Below are 18,292 nucleotides of genomic sequence, written 5' to 3' on the forward strand. Positions count from 1 at the left end.
TCTCTCCTGCTCCTTTTTTTGGCCTGGCTTCAGTGAACATTTCTACTTTTTTCCTTTAGTGCTCGTTTGCATTTATGTGAACAACTCTCATGTGCCAACGCCTCCATATCTTCCACAACACGTTGCTTCTCTGTGGTCAGTGCCAGCCGTGGCTGAGGGAGAAGGGAGTCCTGAGCCAGAGGGTTGAATTTCAACTCAGCTCAATGGGAGCTCTTCTTGTTAAAAAACATTCCTTGTTAAGAGACAATTCCTCATTAGAGACCATCCTCAGCAGAGAGAGCCAAGGAAGGAGGAACTCCAGGGGGGCAATCTGTCTGCTGGGAAACTAGCTGGGTCTCTAAGGCAGATCTATACTACATTTCCCTTCCTTAATTCATCTTCTCCCTCGTTCTCTTGTCCTACTTTTGGTATTCATGAGGCATTCTCAAGCTGGACAACACACTTTGTTCTGGAGTCGTTCTTCAGTTGCTGAGATGGGGCTCATTTCTGCAAGGCACAGTCTGAGTCCATGTGGTGCTCCGTGGCTCAGACTGCCATCTGCGCCCACCTGTGACCAAGCCACCTCTGCCACCCCTATTTTGGTGGTAGAGTGATGGAGGGGATGAAAAGCAGATGCATGGGAGTGCTGTGTAACACTGGGCAAGAAACAAAAGGTGATGGTTGAGCTCTGTCAGACACACACATCATTTTGAGCTGGAAAACACACCAGTGAAAGGTCAGTGAGCATCACCTGGGCCACAGGACGCATGCCAGACATGGGGCATGCACAAGGATTCAAATGGGAGCTGGTGGGTGGCTGAAGAGACAGTTAAGAAACATTTATAAAGTTATTTTGAAATATTTACATTTTCCCCAAGAGGGAGAACATGACAGGAGTGAAGAAGGAATAAAATCAAATGAAATACCTTGCAAAGGATTCTGAAAAATTAATACATGTGGCCAACTAATCTCTAGCTGATGCATCACTCTGCTGTACCAGCCAAGGAGCTGGCTCAATATTCTTTAACAAATATTGCTTAAAAGTATGACAATTATTGCTATCATATTCAGCAGCAGCTACCACAGGTCTCTGAGGTTTTCCTACTGACAGTTTCCAGTGTAAATGTAGCTGTTGGCATACAAATGATTTGGTATCATGATTATTGATTACACTGGAGGCTGCTGGTATCTGAAGGTAGTTAGTCAAAGTCAACACAGTGAATTGTGTTAAATATGAATATTACTTAGGCACTAATACTACTAATACAAATATACATTATCAATCAGTGACAGAGCCTTTAAGCAATAAGCATACAATGTCATGCCTAATTTGTGTGCTCTTAATTGTGATTAAAAGTCCAATTTAGAGCATTGTGACACAAATGGCTGGCATTATTCAACATGGTTCAAAATACTGGAATTAGCTCTTGCATCCCTTAATTTGTAGTAAAATTGTTTTGTTCCTTTGCATTTAAAACAACTCTTTGTCAGTCTATAACCCACCTGCTCTGCTCGAGCCATTTCTGAGGGAGTATTTCATCAGCCTGATGCTGACAGTGAACACATATGTCCGTAACTGGATTAGAACTTGCTTCAAAGTTTCCCTATAATGCGTATTACTTGAGTATCATAAGCAATGATTACTTACTGACATGTTTATGCCGATGTCTTTTGAAAACAGAGCTTGAAAAACATCTTGGAAAACTAATGTATCAATTTTCTATCCCTTGTACCTGCCAGGCCTAAGTGCAGCTTAATATGAAACCGGTGTCTGGATCAGAAAAGACATTCAGAGCCACTGACTCTGTCAGCAGCACAAACGGGACTTGGGGAGCGCAGTTAAATAAGGCCAAGAGAACCCATGCATATTAAATGGCACTACCTGCTGAAACTTATTTGGCATGCAGTGAACATTTTAAGGGCTGACTGCAAGGGAAGATGCAGCACACACCTGCTGCAGTGAGATAGCAGAGAGATGTGGGGAATGTGCCCCATGGCTGTGTGTCCATCCCATGGCTGTGTGTCCTTTGGCTGCGTGTCCCATGGCACTAATGATGCTGGGGTGGCTCCAGGGCATCACTCAATGCCCCCGGTGCAGCTCCACACCACAACATGGTGTTGGTTAAGTGGATGCAGAGCCCATTTCGCTTTTCTCTGCTCGTGTTTTCAGCTGACTCCGTGTCTGGGATGCCTGCGAGGTCCCTGGAGAGTTTGTGCTCTGGTTTGGAGTGCAGACAAAAACAGATGAGGCCAAAATGCGGCTGAACTTGCGATCACTGTGCCAGCACACACAACACCTGGGCAGGGGCTGTGAGTGCCAGAGGCACATACATCTCTGCATACCTCAAGCTTGGAATGATCCTCCCTAAAAGTTCACGAATGATCACAAAAACAGGGGAAGTTCTGCTGCAGAACTCCTGATCTAATTAGAAAAAATCTGTTTCACCTTAGGGAGCAAGGCAGGTTTCATCAGCCAAATGGCTTGCTGAATGCAAGGAGAGTTAAAACACTAGTATTTTAAAAATGGTAGTCCTGAAGCAATACAGATAATTATGCATAAGAAAATATGTGTTGAAAATGTGGGAGTTAATGAAACAGAACTCTTGATATGTAGCCTCACAAACACTTGCAAATTATTGTTCTTTCTTTTATAATTAGTTTTTAGATTACCTGGGAACAAAAGCAGCAAGGACAACACTCGACAGTGACAGAGATGCTTAGAAGATTTGGTTCTGTTTGGGTCTGCAGAAAACCTGAAGGCTGCATTAGACACAGAGCCCATGTCCTGCTGGGTCAGAGGGACCAGTGGTGCCTTGCAGCTCCACTGACATTCTCTACTCCAGCTGAAGAGCAAAGGTACTAATTCAAGCTAAAGGAAACTACAGCAGATGTCAAACCAGTTTAAAGGTGGCCAAGCTCTCCAGTTCAGATCCAAGTCTACACCTCAGTCACTGCTCTTCCAACACTCCCTTCAAACCTGGCTCCATGTTGCCTTTCCTATCAGTTAGGGACTGGGCTCTATGAAGTGGCATAAATTCATTGACTTCTTCAAACCTTCCACCAGCCAAGACTTTGGACTTTATCTTCTGTCTGGAAGCTGGCCAATTCTTTTCCAGTTTCCATCATTGTTCATTCCTACTGTAAGTTTTTGCTCCACTGTTTGGGTCATTGCTTTGTGCATGGTGTATTTATAAATGCTTTGTAAAGGGTTAGTAAATGAACAACTGATGGTTCAAGAAACCATCAATCCATTGCTACTGAGGCTGAAGGATCTAAAGGTCATTTACAGCCACAACTTAAAATGTTCTCCATCACCTTCCACTGTTCTGCTAACAAAGATTTTTCTATCATTCAGTATTACTGTCTCTAAGGTCTCATAACATACTTATCAGTTATTCTCTCTGTAAAATACATCTTCCTGTAACCTTCAGAGTACGAATATACTTATTTACATATGGATGCCACTAGTTCAAGCTTTCTGTGAGGAACAGAAAGGGCTAGAAATCCTGTGGTATGTATAAGGCAGACTCATCCTGTCACCTTTGACAAGGCAAGAATTCAATTTACTGAATTCACCGTGACTGGTAGGTTCAGTTCATTTTTAAGGGGCACAGGGTTTGTTATGATGGAGGACAAAATCTGTTTCATCTCATGTTTTTGACTGAGAGTGTCTGATCGCAGACATCACAGCGGCTCCATCAAAAGTCTTAACTTTTTTATTATTGACTAGACTGTTATAATAACCTGGCACAGCTGAAACAATATCAACAATGCTGAGATGACACGCACTTTATCTCAAATATTTCCTCTCCAAAACAACCTCTCTTCATATTTTCCTAGGCACAACAAACAAAATAATTGTTCTTGTTCACAGAGGATAAAATAATTTTTCTTCAGATCTCCTTCTACCCAGGGGAAATCTCTTTTTCCACCCAACTAAAGAGGTAATCTATTTTCTTTATCCTTCCACCCCAGCCCAGAAGCTGTGTCAACATGGTTAACTGGATACCTGATAAAGCTGACAGAATGTGCATCTCCGACGGCGCAGTTCGGGATGAGGTGTCAGTGGAAGTGACCCGTGTGCTCCGCTGACATTAGAGCATCCCTGTGAAGGGCTATTACCATGCCAGGAGATGGGGCTAAGGCTGATAGCAATCCATGAAACAACCTTTCACAACCACTCCAGGAGACAACTAAAGCGCAGATGCAGAAAATGTTTGAAATTTTGCTGGGCTATCATGCAAGGGGCAACCGATTCTTTTAGCCGCTTGTGGGACTGGATCTGATGTGCAATTACATTGTGCAATAAAGAGGCTGGGATTTATATCAAAACATAGCAACCAATTACACTGTGAGCATTCTGAAGGTAGAACACTTTATGAACTAGGATAGCATGAGGCACCATCCCTTTTGAGTGTAATTAATCTTAATTAATTCCCTGATATTTAATATTAGCCTATATGCGTATTTAAAAACCTATCTGACACACCCCCATCATACTGCCTGAACATCTCCTGGTGAATTAAAGTGAAAAATGACTATAGCAATTACTGCATGTTTAGATGCAGTAATGATTCTTAAATTAGTAATTTCCCAAGACATGCTAATGTAGTGACTGGCTTCTCATGGTTTTGGGTGGTTCAGTCTACCCATAAATTTGCATGGATTTAACAAGCAGTGTGAAGTTCCACCATTTTAAACAAATGACTCTAACTTTGTGTCTGAAAAAGACATCAGTTTATCTCCACTTTTACAGAATCACAGAATTGTTTAGGTTGGAAAGGTCCTCTCAGATCAAGTCCAACTGTTCCTCCAGCACTACCAAGCCCATCACTCAACCATGTCCCCAAGTGCCACATCTACATGGCTTTTAACTCTCTGCAGGGATGGCGACTTCACCACTTCCCTGGGCAGCCTGTGCAAGGGCTGGACAACCCTTTTGGTGATGAAACTTTTCCTGATCTCCAACATAAACCTCTCCTGGCACAACTTGAGGCCATTCCTTCTTGTTCTGTCACTTGTTACCTGACAGAAGAGACCAACCCCTAGGTGGCTACAACCTCCTTCCAGGTAGTCACAGAGAGTGATGAGGTCTCCCCTGAGCCTCCTTTTCTCCAGGCTGAGCCCTCCCAGCTCCTTCAGGTGCTCCTCATCAAACTCACTCTCTCTACCCTTTCCCAGCACTGCTGCCCTTCCCTGGACATGCTCAGTGTTCTTCTTATGGTCAGGGGGCCAAAACCAACCCCAGGATTTGAGGTGTGGCCTCACCAGCACCCAGCACAGGGGGACAATCACTGCCCTGGTCCTGCTGGCCACACTATTGCTGACAGAGGCCAGGTGCCATTGTCCTTCTTGGCCACCTGGGCACATGCTGGCCCACGTTCAGCTGCCACCAACCAGCACTGCACTGGTTTGGCTGATTTAGCATGTCCTTTGTTGAACCCAGCAATTCTGCTTTGAGCTGGTGAGCCCAGCTAAAAGTCAGGATGTTTGATGCTCACATGGTAGGAAGCTCTTTCTTCCCTGTCCATCGGGCGTGTCACGTACATCCTGCCAGACACAGGGTCAATGTTGAAGACCTCCATGGGCGGCTGGTCGGCTCCCACTCCGGTGATGCTGTATCTGATATGGATCTCTTTGTCCTTATCGGAACGGATCTGGAGGAAATAACAGAGACAAGAATCCATAAGGTCTGGACAAAAGCCATAAGGATGTTTAAGCACCTTTAAAGATCTGAGCCTGAAGGCTGCAGAGGTGTAATACCACTGTCAATCCTGACAAGGGAGCTGAATGCCAAAGATTTGGCGAAAAGCCATGAAAAGTATATTCCACATAGTTTCAGCTGTTTTACTCCTCTTTAATTTCTGAGAAATCGTTGAAATTGTGACTTTTTGACTGAGATGTGGAAGAGCCTAAAATGCACAAAACCTACTGTTTACATATTACTGAAACCCCAGTCTCCTTAAAGTGTTCAAATTTTTCAGCCATACCCAGAGTCTCCCGGCCATTAATCACTTCTGAAAACGCTGTCTGCAAGCTCCCACATCGTATTCTCAAACCTGGTGACTCTGCACACAAATGCTCCCGTGAAATTCAAAGAATGGGGCTGTTTGCTCCTCTTTGTCCAACCCTGCTGGCTTGACAAGGACGAGCTGGGAACGCCCAGTGGGATGTTACCATTTTACGTGATTATTTGTTGAGGAAAAGCATGTTTTGGACACTGTTTCTGAAAGCCCTTCCCTCCCTCACCTTGAGAACAACACTGCAAGCCGAGTACAGCACAGCGAGTTCCATGAACCTTGGCTACAGAGCCGAGGAAAAAAATAAGGGAGGTTAATATGTTGTCCTAGCAACCCTGACTATCTCTTTAAACACAAATTTAATTTTCTGATCAAATGCTGAAAGAAGTTCTTGCAACAGCATGACTATTCCCAAAAGAAAGTGCAAGGTACAAATAAATTACCACCCCCTGCACCATCACAAAGTGTCTTGGCACTGTAAAAAGCGATGTGCATAAATTTTTCCCTAACAGGTCTATGAATACAACGAAGTAGTGGGAAGATAATAGAGCCCTCGTAGCTGAGCACACGCTGGCATCTCTGCTACGGCACCTGCACCCTTGGAGGGGCCTGAGCAAACTTGGTGGGGTGCTGTGTCCCCCAAACAGCCTCGATCTGGGGAGAGAAGGTCATTTCCCAAGGGAAGAGGAGGCTTTGCTTGTCAGGCAAAGGAACTGAGATGGGGCTGTGGGCTGCTCCACACTCCTCCCATATGTGACCTACTGCTATTCCTTCCTCTCCTGACACAGGAGGCCGACAAGATGCTGAACGTGTCAGTGCAGGGCAATATCAGATCCCTGGCCCCCAGAATCTCCTTTGATAGCTTTGTCCAGATCTGCTCCTGCTAATGGCTAATCATGTCAGTTATTACAGACACCGCCAGGATTGATCCGTGTGGCACCTGCGCCGCTGGAGCTGCAGGTCAGGGAATAGAGACAATTCCATTTGTCTTCTCTCCAAGGATTCACTGCTTGTTACGCTGTTAGTATTGAGGAAAACTGATTGGACTTACACTGGTATAGTCACTTAAAAGAGGGCCTGGGGACACTGAAAGTGCCCTCATGCTGCACAGGCTGATTTTTCCAGGTTTATGTGGGGCTAGTGGGTATTTGGAAGAGAGACCCAAGAAGACAGCCACGAATCAAACTTTCATTAGCAAATCTGGGAGTGAGGAAGGGTATATTAAAATCAAGCCTTGTTTGCACAACTGTGGTTTTGGTGACAGCAGATGACCCACCAGATCAACAGTTGAAGACCACAGCCCCCCTTTTCAGAAGGTCGGCTCTGCCCTGCCACAGGGAAGGGCTGGAAATGGAGCTGGTGGCAACGTCTGTGCAAATGCACAGCTCAAGTCAGGGAGTTCAAGCTCCAACTCACTGCATCCCCACCTGGAGCCAGGCTTAAGGTAAGTGAAAACAGGAAGACACTGCTGGACCTCCAGCTTTGAGCCAGAGTGGGGATCCCATCTTACAAATTAAAGACACATAGTTGTGTGTCTTTATCAGTGTGTGTCTGCACAGCTCCAAACAACCTGTAATGTAAATTTTCCCTTAACAAAGGTGGGAAAACCCCATAGCAATCCAATCAAGGCATCTGCACTTCTCCCCAGCCTCAGCCTGGCTCAGCTATGGCTGTGCTTGAGCACAAACACCAAAAAGCTTGGCAGTCACTCCAGGGAACCAAAATGGGAGCAGTTTTAACCTGAATCACATAAGGGGAGAGCCTGTTAGTGGACATTTTTCTGCTCTATTTCCTGTTGCATATAGTACCCAGATCCCATTGTGATAGAGGCATTAGAAATGCATAGAGGGAGCCAGAAACAGGGAAAAGGAGCCTGGATTTAAATATTCAGTGCTAAAGGCACTATATTTTATTTTTGGGAAACGCAGATAAACAGAAGCTCTCGAAGAAAGCTATGTACAGTTTAATAAAGTGCACGCTATAGGATGTCCTTGCAGCACTTTTATTAGCATTAATAGGGTCTAAGCTGTCTGTATGTAAATCCTTGCAGATGTAGGAGATGAAATATATCATAAGACCCACACGACTTACCCAATTATACTGAGAGAAATCCATGACCTAATTATACTGCACTGAGCAAAACAAAGATGGGGGAAATATATTGCAAATATTCAGCAATGACTCCTTACTTGCTGTTAATTGCAATCATAGCACAAGGGTCTGCCTGCTACCTGTACTTAAATCCATCTCCAGGAAAAATACAAGGGTGTGAAGTGTTCAGAAAAAAATCATGTAAGAAGTAGCACTTGTCACAGAAAGTTGCAAAGACCACTGACAATGAAGCATAGTACATTTTACTACCGGGGAGATATTTATCACACACATGTTTTTTATATTGGAACATACAATTTTAGCACTCTTAATGAGATTAAAAAAAAAAAGATTTTTCAGTAATCCTGTAATATTTTGACCAAAGGTTTCATTTGCCTAATTCCCAGGGTGCAATTTATTAAATCTTGTTGAGAAGAGCATTATCTGAACACAATGCAAGGTTTACTTCTTTTGTTGAAACTGTTCCTGGAGCAGTTTACCATAGTAATATAATAATAATAATAATAATAATAATAATAATAATAATAATAATAATAATCCCCTCTCTATTCCCAAGGAGCTCAATAGATCAGGAGTAAAAATTAATGGTTGGGGGAATTTACTTGTTCAGAAGGGAGTTATACTTTTTCCTTCATTTAGCCTGGGAAGTGAGAAGATGGTAACAGATCCATATGATAATCTTCTGACTGGAGAACATACACATGAATTTTCCTTTCATTTATCTCTCCTTTTATAATGCAGTCAAGAGGTATGCAGGGCTCTGGGTTACAGAACAGATGGCACAGGGATGGTTTTCCTTAGCTGCATTTATACATTTTTTACTTGGAGAACCCTTGGAGCTTTGAGCTTCTCCAGTGCCTGGCATGATTCAACTCTGCATATGATGATGTGAGCAGGATGAATGATGATGGCTGATGACTGTCATAAAAGGAATTTGCTTGCAAAGCAGCTTTTATGCTCTAAAAAACCCCTCTGGGATGGAGCTTGGAGTGGAATGATACACTGGTGAGGGAAAATGTCCCAGATCAAAATGCAATTTATGTTGGAAGACACAATCTCTTGTTCCTATCCTACCTCACGAACACAGGTAGCATTTTCCATGCAGGAACCCTCACCAACTCTGACAGATACAAATGGACCATCTGGACACTGTGGGATCAGCCACCAAAGCCCCAGAGGGGACCTGCAGCAGAGCCAGGCACCGCACTGCCATTGCCATCCCTCTGCTTGGCTGTGGCCAGCAAGGACAGGGTGGCCTTGCAGCCCAGCAGAGAGTGGTTGGAGCTCAAATCATTGAGGCATCATCCAAAACCCAGCAATGGTTACAACTCAGAACCAGAACATCAGGACTCTGACTCAGCCCTTGTTTCTATAAAGCAATCCCAGAAAGAGGAGAAACGGTGCATTTTCACAGATGGGTATTTTCCACTGCAGGTTCTGATCTAATAACTAAAATGTTTGAAAATGATTTGCAACTCTTGAGATAATACAGGGCTAAGCCCTTCCAAGGGCTTTTCCTCTGCAGCAATGTCTCATTTAGACAGAAGAGCAGTGTTTGTGGCACAGGATTGCATCCTGCTTTTACAGATAACATCTGATGGTTCGTGCATCTCCATCAGGATTTACTAAAGGGTAGCTAAACCATTCCCACAAGCTTTACTGGTGAACAGAATTTCAGGTGATGAGCTCCTCTAAGCTACCAGATTTGATCACTGTTCTTCTCCTGTTCATCCACACCCACGTGCTCTCAGGACTGCCCTTTCTTGCTGCAGGGGTTTGAATTCACAAGCCCTCTCTCTCATCCTGGCAGTGGCAGGAACCACCAGAGATCCCTGCAATGCTCCAAAGCCAGGAGCAGGGGTGGTACAGAGTATGGAAAGCTGTGTGGTCAGCAGATTGGAGGGCACCAGTGAGACTATAAATTATACAGTTCTTGGAGCACGACATTGCCAGAAAAAAGTGTTGCAATGGAGACTGTTTAGAGAGCAGTAAAGAAAATGCCTGGAGGCCCAGGAAATGGGGTGTGTAAGGAAAAGCTGAACGAACAAGGACAACTGAGCCTAGAGAAGAGATGTGACCGTAACAACAGGACCTAATAACCTATACTGAGAGAATTTCACAAAGTGTCCATGGTCTGGGTTCTGCCTTTCCTTGCACTGTCTCTAGGAATGTATCTGGAGAAAGCAGAGCAGGACATTTATTCTCTGTTACATTTTCCTTCCACAGAATAAACCAGAAAATAAATTTCATTCAAAGTTCTTTGTCTTGCTCTACAACATATGGAGTAAAAAAATGCCCTTCAAAAACCACTTAGTTTCCCAAATCTCCCATAGAATACTATGCAACATTTGCACTAAAATGACCTGGGGATACTTAGACTTGATTTTTTTGTTTTATAAAACCCATTATAATTATTAATGAACACATAAAATAATGTAAATGATAAGCAGTAAGTGTCTTTTATTATTAAGCTCTTAGCTATTTTGCCCATTAAGAAAACCAAATTAAAATAATTGAAGATTATAATCTGTCATGCATTCAAAATGCTCCATAGAAATTCAGACAGGCAAACATATTCAAAGCCTTTAAAAGAGCACACTTAAGAGTCAGTCTAAGCATTCCAGGATTGGCTCATTAATTTTAGTGGAAATATTTTAATTCAACTACTCTTACTGCTTATTGAAATCTTTGCTAAGGACTTACTTATTTATTTTTAACTGAATTTGCAATATGTTTAGGACTCATTTGTATAAAAGTTCTTAACTCTTATTTCACAGTTGTTTTAGAAGCCAGTAAAGAGACACATCTCTAGCCTTGTATTTCCAAACAAATTACTGTATGTTGCTGAAAGAATCACATATGGTTTCAATAAAAAGATGGAAAAGTGAAGCAGAGAAAAATGAAGATAGATTTGGAGACCCAACCAGGTAAAGGTAACATTTATTAACTTCTGTCTCCTTTTATCACACTTTCCAATGATCACAAGGTATGTCCTAGATGGAAATGAAAAAAAAAAAAATCCAAACCAGAAGATCCTCTAAAACATTTCTGGTCTTCAGAGAAAACAGTCTCTTCTGTGCCTTGCAAAGAGGATGCTTGGACAAGGCAAGGGCAGTTTGTATAAACTGAGCATTTTCACTAACTGCAGCCCTGGGTTTAACAGCAGCCTGCCCTGAAGTCTTCATCCATCCCTGGACAAAATGACCATTGTCTGAGCTAAGTGTCCATGGTGGTGGTGTTTGCAAACAAGGTTAAGTAGGGAAAGACCTCTACTGACAAAGAAAGAAGGGATGGAATCGCCCATTTGGACTTGGGGGTTTCTTTCTTTCCTCAAGTGGGACTGGTTTCATCTCACAGATGATTTTTTAAAGGCTTTGCATCTTGTCTCAGATAAACAGAAGAGAAGCAAGGGTGAAATCCATCCTCCTGAAGGCTTAAGTATACATCACATTTCCTGGAAGAAGTGGTTTTCTCTTTCCACCAAGAGAAAGAGAGAACCAAGGACTACACCTAGACTAGAGATCAAGTTTTCCCATGGTTGAGATTCACTGCTGGGAGCTGAAGTTTCTTCCTCTTCCTTAAAATACAATTCCAAAGCCAAACTATAAAATGTTCCCTTTGCCCCAGTGGCTGGATCTCTCCCATGTCAGGTTAGATCTTCCTGTGCTCCAGCTGAAATCTGTGCAAAGTGATTTCTAACGTATTTATTTTGACGATAAGACAGAACACAAGCAGTGCTCCAGAGAGATTAAAGCTGTCATTTTAAGCCATTAATGTAACTGATGATGCAGCCTGCATGAAAGAAACGAAGCTATGAGATGTCTGAACCCAAAAGAGAAGAACCTCCCCTGTGTGCCCGGCTTGTTGTGTGGTACCTGCAGAGGAGCCCGTTCCCATCCAGCCATTCCCATCCAGCTCTCCTGCTCCTTACCACGAGGATTTGCTTCCTCTGCACGCACCCTGCAAGTGCTTGGCTAAGGTGCTGCACCAAATGTTCAGCTGCTGACAGCTTCCAGCATTTCACAGGTCATTTGGCTTCCACACAGCTCCCTCTGTCCAAGGGCTCCTCTCCAACCCTGTGGCTCCCTTCAGGCCAATTACATCCATGTGGACACACTCCTCTGGAACCTTCCCTATGCCCACGGGTAGCTTTGATAGTTTTCACTCTTCTCTTGCTTCCAAGTGTTTTGAATTGTTTACCAGGATTTTTCTCCTCTACCTGGATGAAAATGTAACACTGAGCAGATGGAGAACAGCATATAAATCAGGCTCAATAAGGAGCTGGTAATGCAGTGGGAGTGAATTTCTGCCTGAAACTCTGGCCAGTAACTGTGTGACCCCACACATAAGCACAGGATGAAATTGAACTTGTCAGAATCATGGTCTAATTCAAAACTACCATTATTCTGCTTGGGATAAAAGTGAAATAACAATCCTTTTGCCTAGGAAACCAAATTTTGTACATGATGAGCTAACACACTACAAGCACAGAGTACCTGGGGTGCAGCAGTGCATCCAGGCCAAGGATCTGCTGCAGCTTAACTCTGCTTCCAACCTGCTGAAACTGCAAATTTATGTTTTAGCTTGAGTTGTCCTGACACGACAAGACTGAGGTCTGCAGGGCTCATGGGGCCAGTCTGTTCTGTGTTACTCTGCAGCTGGTCAAAGTTTCTGAGTGGTGACTTGGGACTGCCAGCAGCTCCTGTCAGGTCTGTCTTTACCAGTGAAAAACTCAGTAAACTGCAATTTTTTTGCATGGTCTTTGTGATTAAATAATTAAGTAATTTTCATTACTCGCTATTATGAAGGTCAAGAAGCCAAGGTGCCTGTATCAGGAACTGGCCAATGTGGATCTTCCACATCTCATGGTAATTGATATGGCACAGTCATTTCTCAAGCAATACGTGCCCTTTTTCGGGCCTTTTGCAGCCTGAAAACTCCACTGTGGAAATGCCTCAGACTGTAGCAAGGCAAGAGAGAGGGAGGAGAGAAGCTCTGATGGGAAGATTACAGAACACCTCCACGTGACCAACATCTTACCACTGCCAGAACCTTGATAGCAGAAGCAACAAAACTAATTTTTACTACTCTTTCCCTTATCTCTCTTACAAGAGAGCAGATTCTTCACTGCAGTGACTGAAGGCATCCCAGTGGAGCTGATGTGCTGCTATCAGGTGAATTTTGGCCCTGAAGAACTGAGGCTGGTTCATACTGTGCAAGATGCAAGGGACTGATACTGCCTGACCGGGATTTGAAGCAGATGCACAAACCCTCCTCTGCTGTAGAGGATGCTCCATGACAAAAGGTGAGAGGAAATAACCTCTGAGAGTTCAAAACACACTGTTCTTACTCCTGTGACAGAGGAGTTGTGACAGGCAAGAGAAGATCATCCTTCATAATCTATTTAAGAAGGGCTATGCACTGTTTCTTTGCAGAGGGTACCATCCTGCAGCACCTTCTTGCAGCTGGCCCCACTGCTGCATGTGATGGCTGTGCCTAAATGAAGACAAAGTCAAGAAAAACAAATCATGGCAGTGGGAATTTGTCCTCATTTCTTTTTGAAGTGCATCTCTCCCGAAGCCTTATGTTATTACATCATGTCTGCCACAAAGCCAGCCTGGAAAAGAGAATCCAGCACCTGTCTGGGTAAAAATGAGCAGAAAACCTGAGTGCTCAGTGCAGAAGATAAATAAGGGTAGCAAATATTGACCTACACAGGAGTAACCTGATCACTGTAACTAATGATTGAGGCCCTCAGCTGGTATAAATCAGTGTAAACTCAGTGGCTTCAAACAGAGGCATGCTAATTTATTTCAGCTGAAAATCCAGCCCATGGCATTAAAAAATTTAGCTGAACAGCAGAAGAACAAGTGAAGAATGATCTTCACACGACACACAGCAATTTACCACAGGCAACATTCCTCTTGGTAGGATGGTGAGCTTGGACACAGGGAACAAGCATTCAGGGGAGAACAAACACACTTGTGTTCTCAGGAAGGAAGTTTTTCCCAGACTCAAGGGATGTAATTGGTCTTAGTGTGTGTGACCTTTGCTTTTGTAGTGAGCTCTGGCTTTCCCAGAGGCATGCATTGAACTCCCAGTGGCACAATGCCTCCAGATATTACTGATCATGGAGAAGAGATGCTGTGGCATGATTGTGAGTGCTGGTCTCAGCATAAAATAAAGCTTTTGGACCTGCCTGCAAATAGCTAACAATGGGAAACAACAATAAAACCCTCCAGTGTGTCTATTTTGGAGAACAAAATCTGCTGAGGCTCATGTTTGAGATGCTACTTTGGGATGCTTGCAGAGCAGGATTTAAAGCTCTGCAGCTCTCAAAGTCTCTCTAAAATGTTTAATTATAGGAAAAGCAAACCCATTTGTCTGTTCTGTAGGGTGGATTACATGGCACAGCGTATGCAGAAGTTATTTCAATGGTCAGTAAAAGGAAACACCAACATGAGGAGGCAGGAAATGAAGCTCTCTGTGCACACGGGAGCAATGCTAAAAGACATCAGTGCAGGTCTAGATTTGATGATCCTGAAGGGTCCTGTCTAACCTGAGACATTCTATGATTCTGTGTTTTATTGCCCAGTGAACAGTGTGAGATGTCTTTGGCCCTAGAACTCATCCTCTTTTATAACACAGACAAAATACTGAATCCTCCATAGCTTTTCCCTGATGGCCAAATTCTGCACACGGATGCACACATACGTTTCCTTCCACAAGAGCTATGCTGGACATCCAAGAGCTGTACTCTTCCTTCAATAAACTTGCAGAGCAAGACACCACAAGAACTCTGTGGTCAAGAATGTCCAGTAAGGTAACAGCAAACAGGCTGACATCAGGCTGGCACACCCAGCCTGCACACCTGGACCCAGCCCTTGCCCACATGTGGCATGCAGGTACACAGCTGCATGCAGGACTCAGCAGCTACAGGACACACTGCCAGGCTCATGCCAGCACCCCCTCTCCAAGCCAGCTCTCCTGTGCCCTCCCATCACCTTCCCACAGCCCCTGCCCACCCTGAGGGTCCCCCAGCAGCTGCAGCTCCTGCACCCACACCCTGAGTTCCAAGGGTACCTTTCCCTCTGGTGTGGGTGCCCTCAACTCCAACACCCATAGTCTGTGCAGATGTGCCTCATGCATTAGGGATGGGAGATTGCCTTCGAGGAAATTTCAAACCTGGCTGAACTCTGCTCATTTGGAATGAATTCACAGGGCTGGATTTTTGGCAAGTTTTTTGCTTTTGTTAACTCTATTTCTGTGTGGGTTTGATCTGAGACCCCTGCTTGCTTTGACTTGAATTCATGTTAGACTTATTCATGCGACTTATTGATGTATTTCACATCCCCACACTTTTAATGCAAGAGGCAGCCAGGCCAGCTTGAGGACATGGAACCATAAATGAAAAAAAAACAACAAACACACCAGTAATTTCTGACATGTTACACAGACTTTTCATATCTCACTTCCATTTATGGCACATCCTGGTTTTGGATTTAACTCTCCAAACTCAGTAACAGTACTGAAAGATCACAAACACAAGCTTTTCACCCTCCAAAAACCCCAACAACAACAACTGCATTCAAGTCATCAAGGATTTTAGAGTCCAGCCTAGTTTGGGAGGCTTATTCTCAACTCCCATTTTAATTGAAGATGCTCTGACAGACATACAGAATTTCTTGTTTAATTTTTTTTTTCAGTATTATTAATTGATAATTTAATTTTTGATCTGGTGAATTACATGCATTACATGAATTCACCATCAGTGAAATGACAAGTTTAGAGCAGAATAGTTTAGGTAAGCAGATTGTCAGTGCTTATGGCTGTAAGACATAATTATGTACAGCCAACTGTGTAACGCGCTTGAAAAAATTATAAGCCTAGGCACAGAAATTAAAATTATTTCAAGATGAAGTTGTACAAATACAGCTGCAAAAAGCTGCAAAATCCTATTAATTTGTGCCAACTGTAGTGGGTAGTGCAGGGGGGATCCAGCCCCCACCTCCCTGCTGAAAGAAGTTTAACACTCAGTGAATAAAGGGCTGGGTGTTCAAACATGGCTCCAGAAGACTATTTCAGCTATTCTTGATGTACTCATAAACTTGTGGGCCTCAGCTGGTAACTTGGTATGATGACTCCTCAGCATGTCAGGGCAAACATTAAATGCTAAATTACCATATGCCATCTTAGGGTGGTTAATAATTCTACTGCATCTTGGACAACTTGAAGGTTTTTCTGAAATTGCTGTCAAATCAAATCTTTCTTTCGATCAATAATGCAGCCCAATGAAATACACCATTTGTGGTGTCAAAAAGAACAGATTAGCAAAGTACTGTAAATGCAGCTGGCAAGGACAACAAACTGCATTGTCTTAGCTAGTGATGCCCAATAAGTACATCAATACCTCCAGTGAGAGGACCTGTGTGAGGAAATGGCAGTGTCTGGTCATCACATACCTATTGCTCTGTTCTGTGCTCTTCTGGTTGCCACCAAAGCCCCCCTGACCCTGTTTTCCCTGTGGATCTAACAGGCAGCAGGTAATTAGAGCAGCAATATTTGTTCTATGCCGCTGGGTCTATCAATTGCAGCCAGAGGAATGAAATGGAGAACGACTGTGAGCATGGAGAACCCATCTGACCTGCTGCTTGTTTTCCAAGCTGTGTAATAGAGATATCTCTGGCAATATTGAGGATCAGGACTAGCTGGTAACAGCCAAATCAGGTAGGAAGTGCAGAAATCTGCACACTGGGCTTATTTAGAGGGGTACTACCCACCCCAGATCGTGCTGCTTCTGCCACTTTTACTTTCAGTCAAGCACAGCTACAACAAACACATGCTACTCCAGCAAGTAAAACAGATTGGAAAAGATGTTGTTTCCTCTGTGCATTTGACAGCATTGATGACACATTTCAAGATACTCAACACTAGGAAATCAGGACCAGATCTCCAGTTCAACTGCATTTCCTGTCAAAACACCTGAAACCTAATCAAATTACTCCTACATTGTTTTCCTGCGCATCTTACTATGGATATGCAGAATATCTGACCATGGGCTCCTGTGGTGCAGCCACAGGATCCTGTAGCGCTTACGTGAGCCCTGGAAATGATTTTTCCTTAACATCAACTGAAAGAAAAGGTGTTGCACTGCAGATGGCTTTGCTGAGCAGCACCCAGCCTGCTCCTCGCTCCCATGAGCAGCCCTCCAGGAATAGGGCTGGGAAGCCCTGCTCCAGTTTCTTTTTTTGAAGCACTAACGAAATCTGAGCTCTTACAACATCTCAGTGTTTTCTCCTGCTCTTTGATCTCTTCACTACATTCACAGTCATGTCAGATTTTATAGTTCAGTTGTGAGTCAGAAATACGTTCTCTGGGTCTTACAGATCCATCCCATCTGGCACAGACACCTTCCAAAGCCTTGTTGGAGCCTGGTGACAGCAAGAATGGACCTGAAACACAGTGGTCCCCAACAACCTTTAAAACCATCAGCAGTGAGTAAGCAAAACCCACTTCTTATAGCACATTTTTTGAGCATTTTGATTTTTGGTAATTCAGGTCACTCCATCCAATACCCGGCTGCTGATAGATTTAGTTGCAGCGGTTGTTCTCAGGCTGCAGGGCCCTGAGAAAGTGATGTGAAAGTTGCTGGTAGCAGGAAATTGCCTTCATAATACTTTCAATTTAAAAAAAGTTGGTAATGACGCAGGGAATAGGTCCTGTGGGAACCAGAAAGGTTGAAAATAATCCACCAGCGAAAGAATTGTGAACTGCTGACTTTGGGCATTTAATTGGGATGGAATTACAGGTCATCTCCCTCCATCAGTCCTGTGCACACTCCAAAGGTGATACTAAAAAGGAACAGATTATTATTATTTCATAGAGTATCTTTTCTTTTTTTAATCAGAGGAAATGAAAGGAAAACATTCTGCCACATACCCAAATCATGCAGCTACTTTATAAGCAGTGCCTTGCTCTCTGAGCTGGTGTAAACCAGCACAGCTTCTCTTAATTCAGCTTTACACCCATTTCCAGTGGGTGCCAGGCTGACCCAGTATTTCTGTGGAGATTAGAGTGGGATATTGCTTCATGTTTATTTCTAGGAAAGCTCAAAGTTGGCTCTTGTGCCTTTGAGGAGCTGGATGTATGTGAGGAAATGATGTTTCTTCAAATTCTAAATC

At 43.5% G+C, this 18,292-nt stretch overlaps 1 protein-coding gene across 2 annotated transcripts in view; it reads right to left on the bottom strand.

Moving 5' to 3' along the window:
* CDH4 (cadherin 4) overlaps nt 1-18,292 on the bottom strand; it is a 420,603-nt gene that overhangs the window by 89,590 nt on the left and 312,721 nt on the right. For both annotated transcript variants that reach the window (XM_069034053.1, XM_069034054.1), the window contains exon 5: nt 5,481-5,636. In XM_069034053.1, coding sequence (XP_068890154.1) covers nt 5,481-5,636 — 156 coding nt within the window. The remainder of the gene's footprint in view (nt 1-5,480; nt 5,637-18,292) is intronic.

This window comes from Aphelocoma coerulescens, chromosome 20, assembly GCF_041296385.1.
Source record: "Aphelocoma coerulescens isolate FSJ_1873_10779 chromosome 20, UR_Acoe_1.0, whole genome shotgun sequence".
NCBI lineage: Eukaryota > Metazoa > Chordata > Aves > Passeriformes > Corvidae > Aphelocoma > Aphelocoma coerulescens.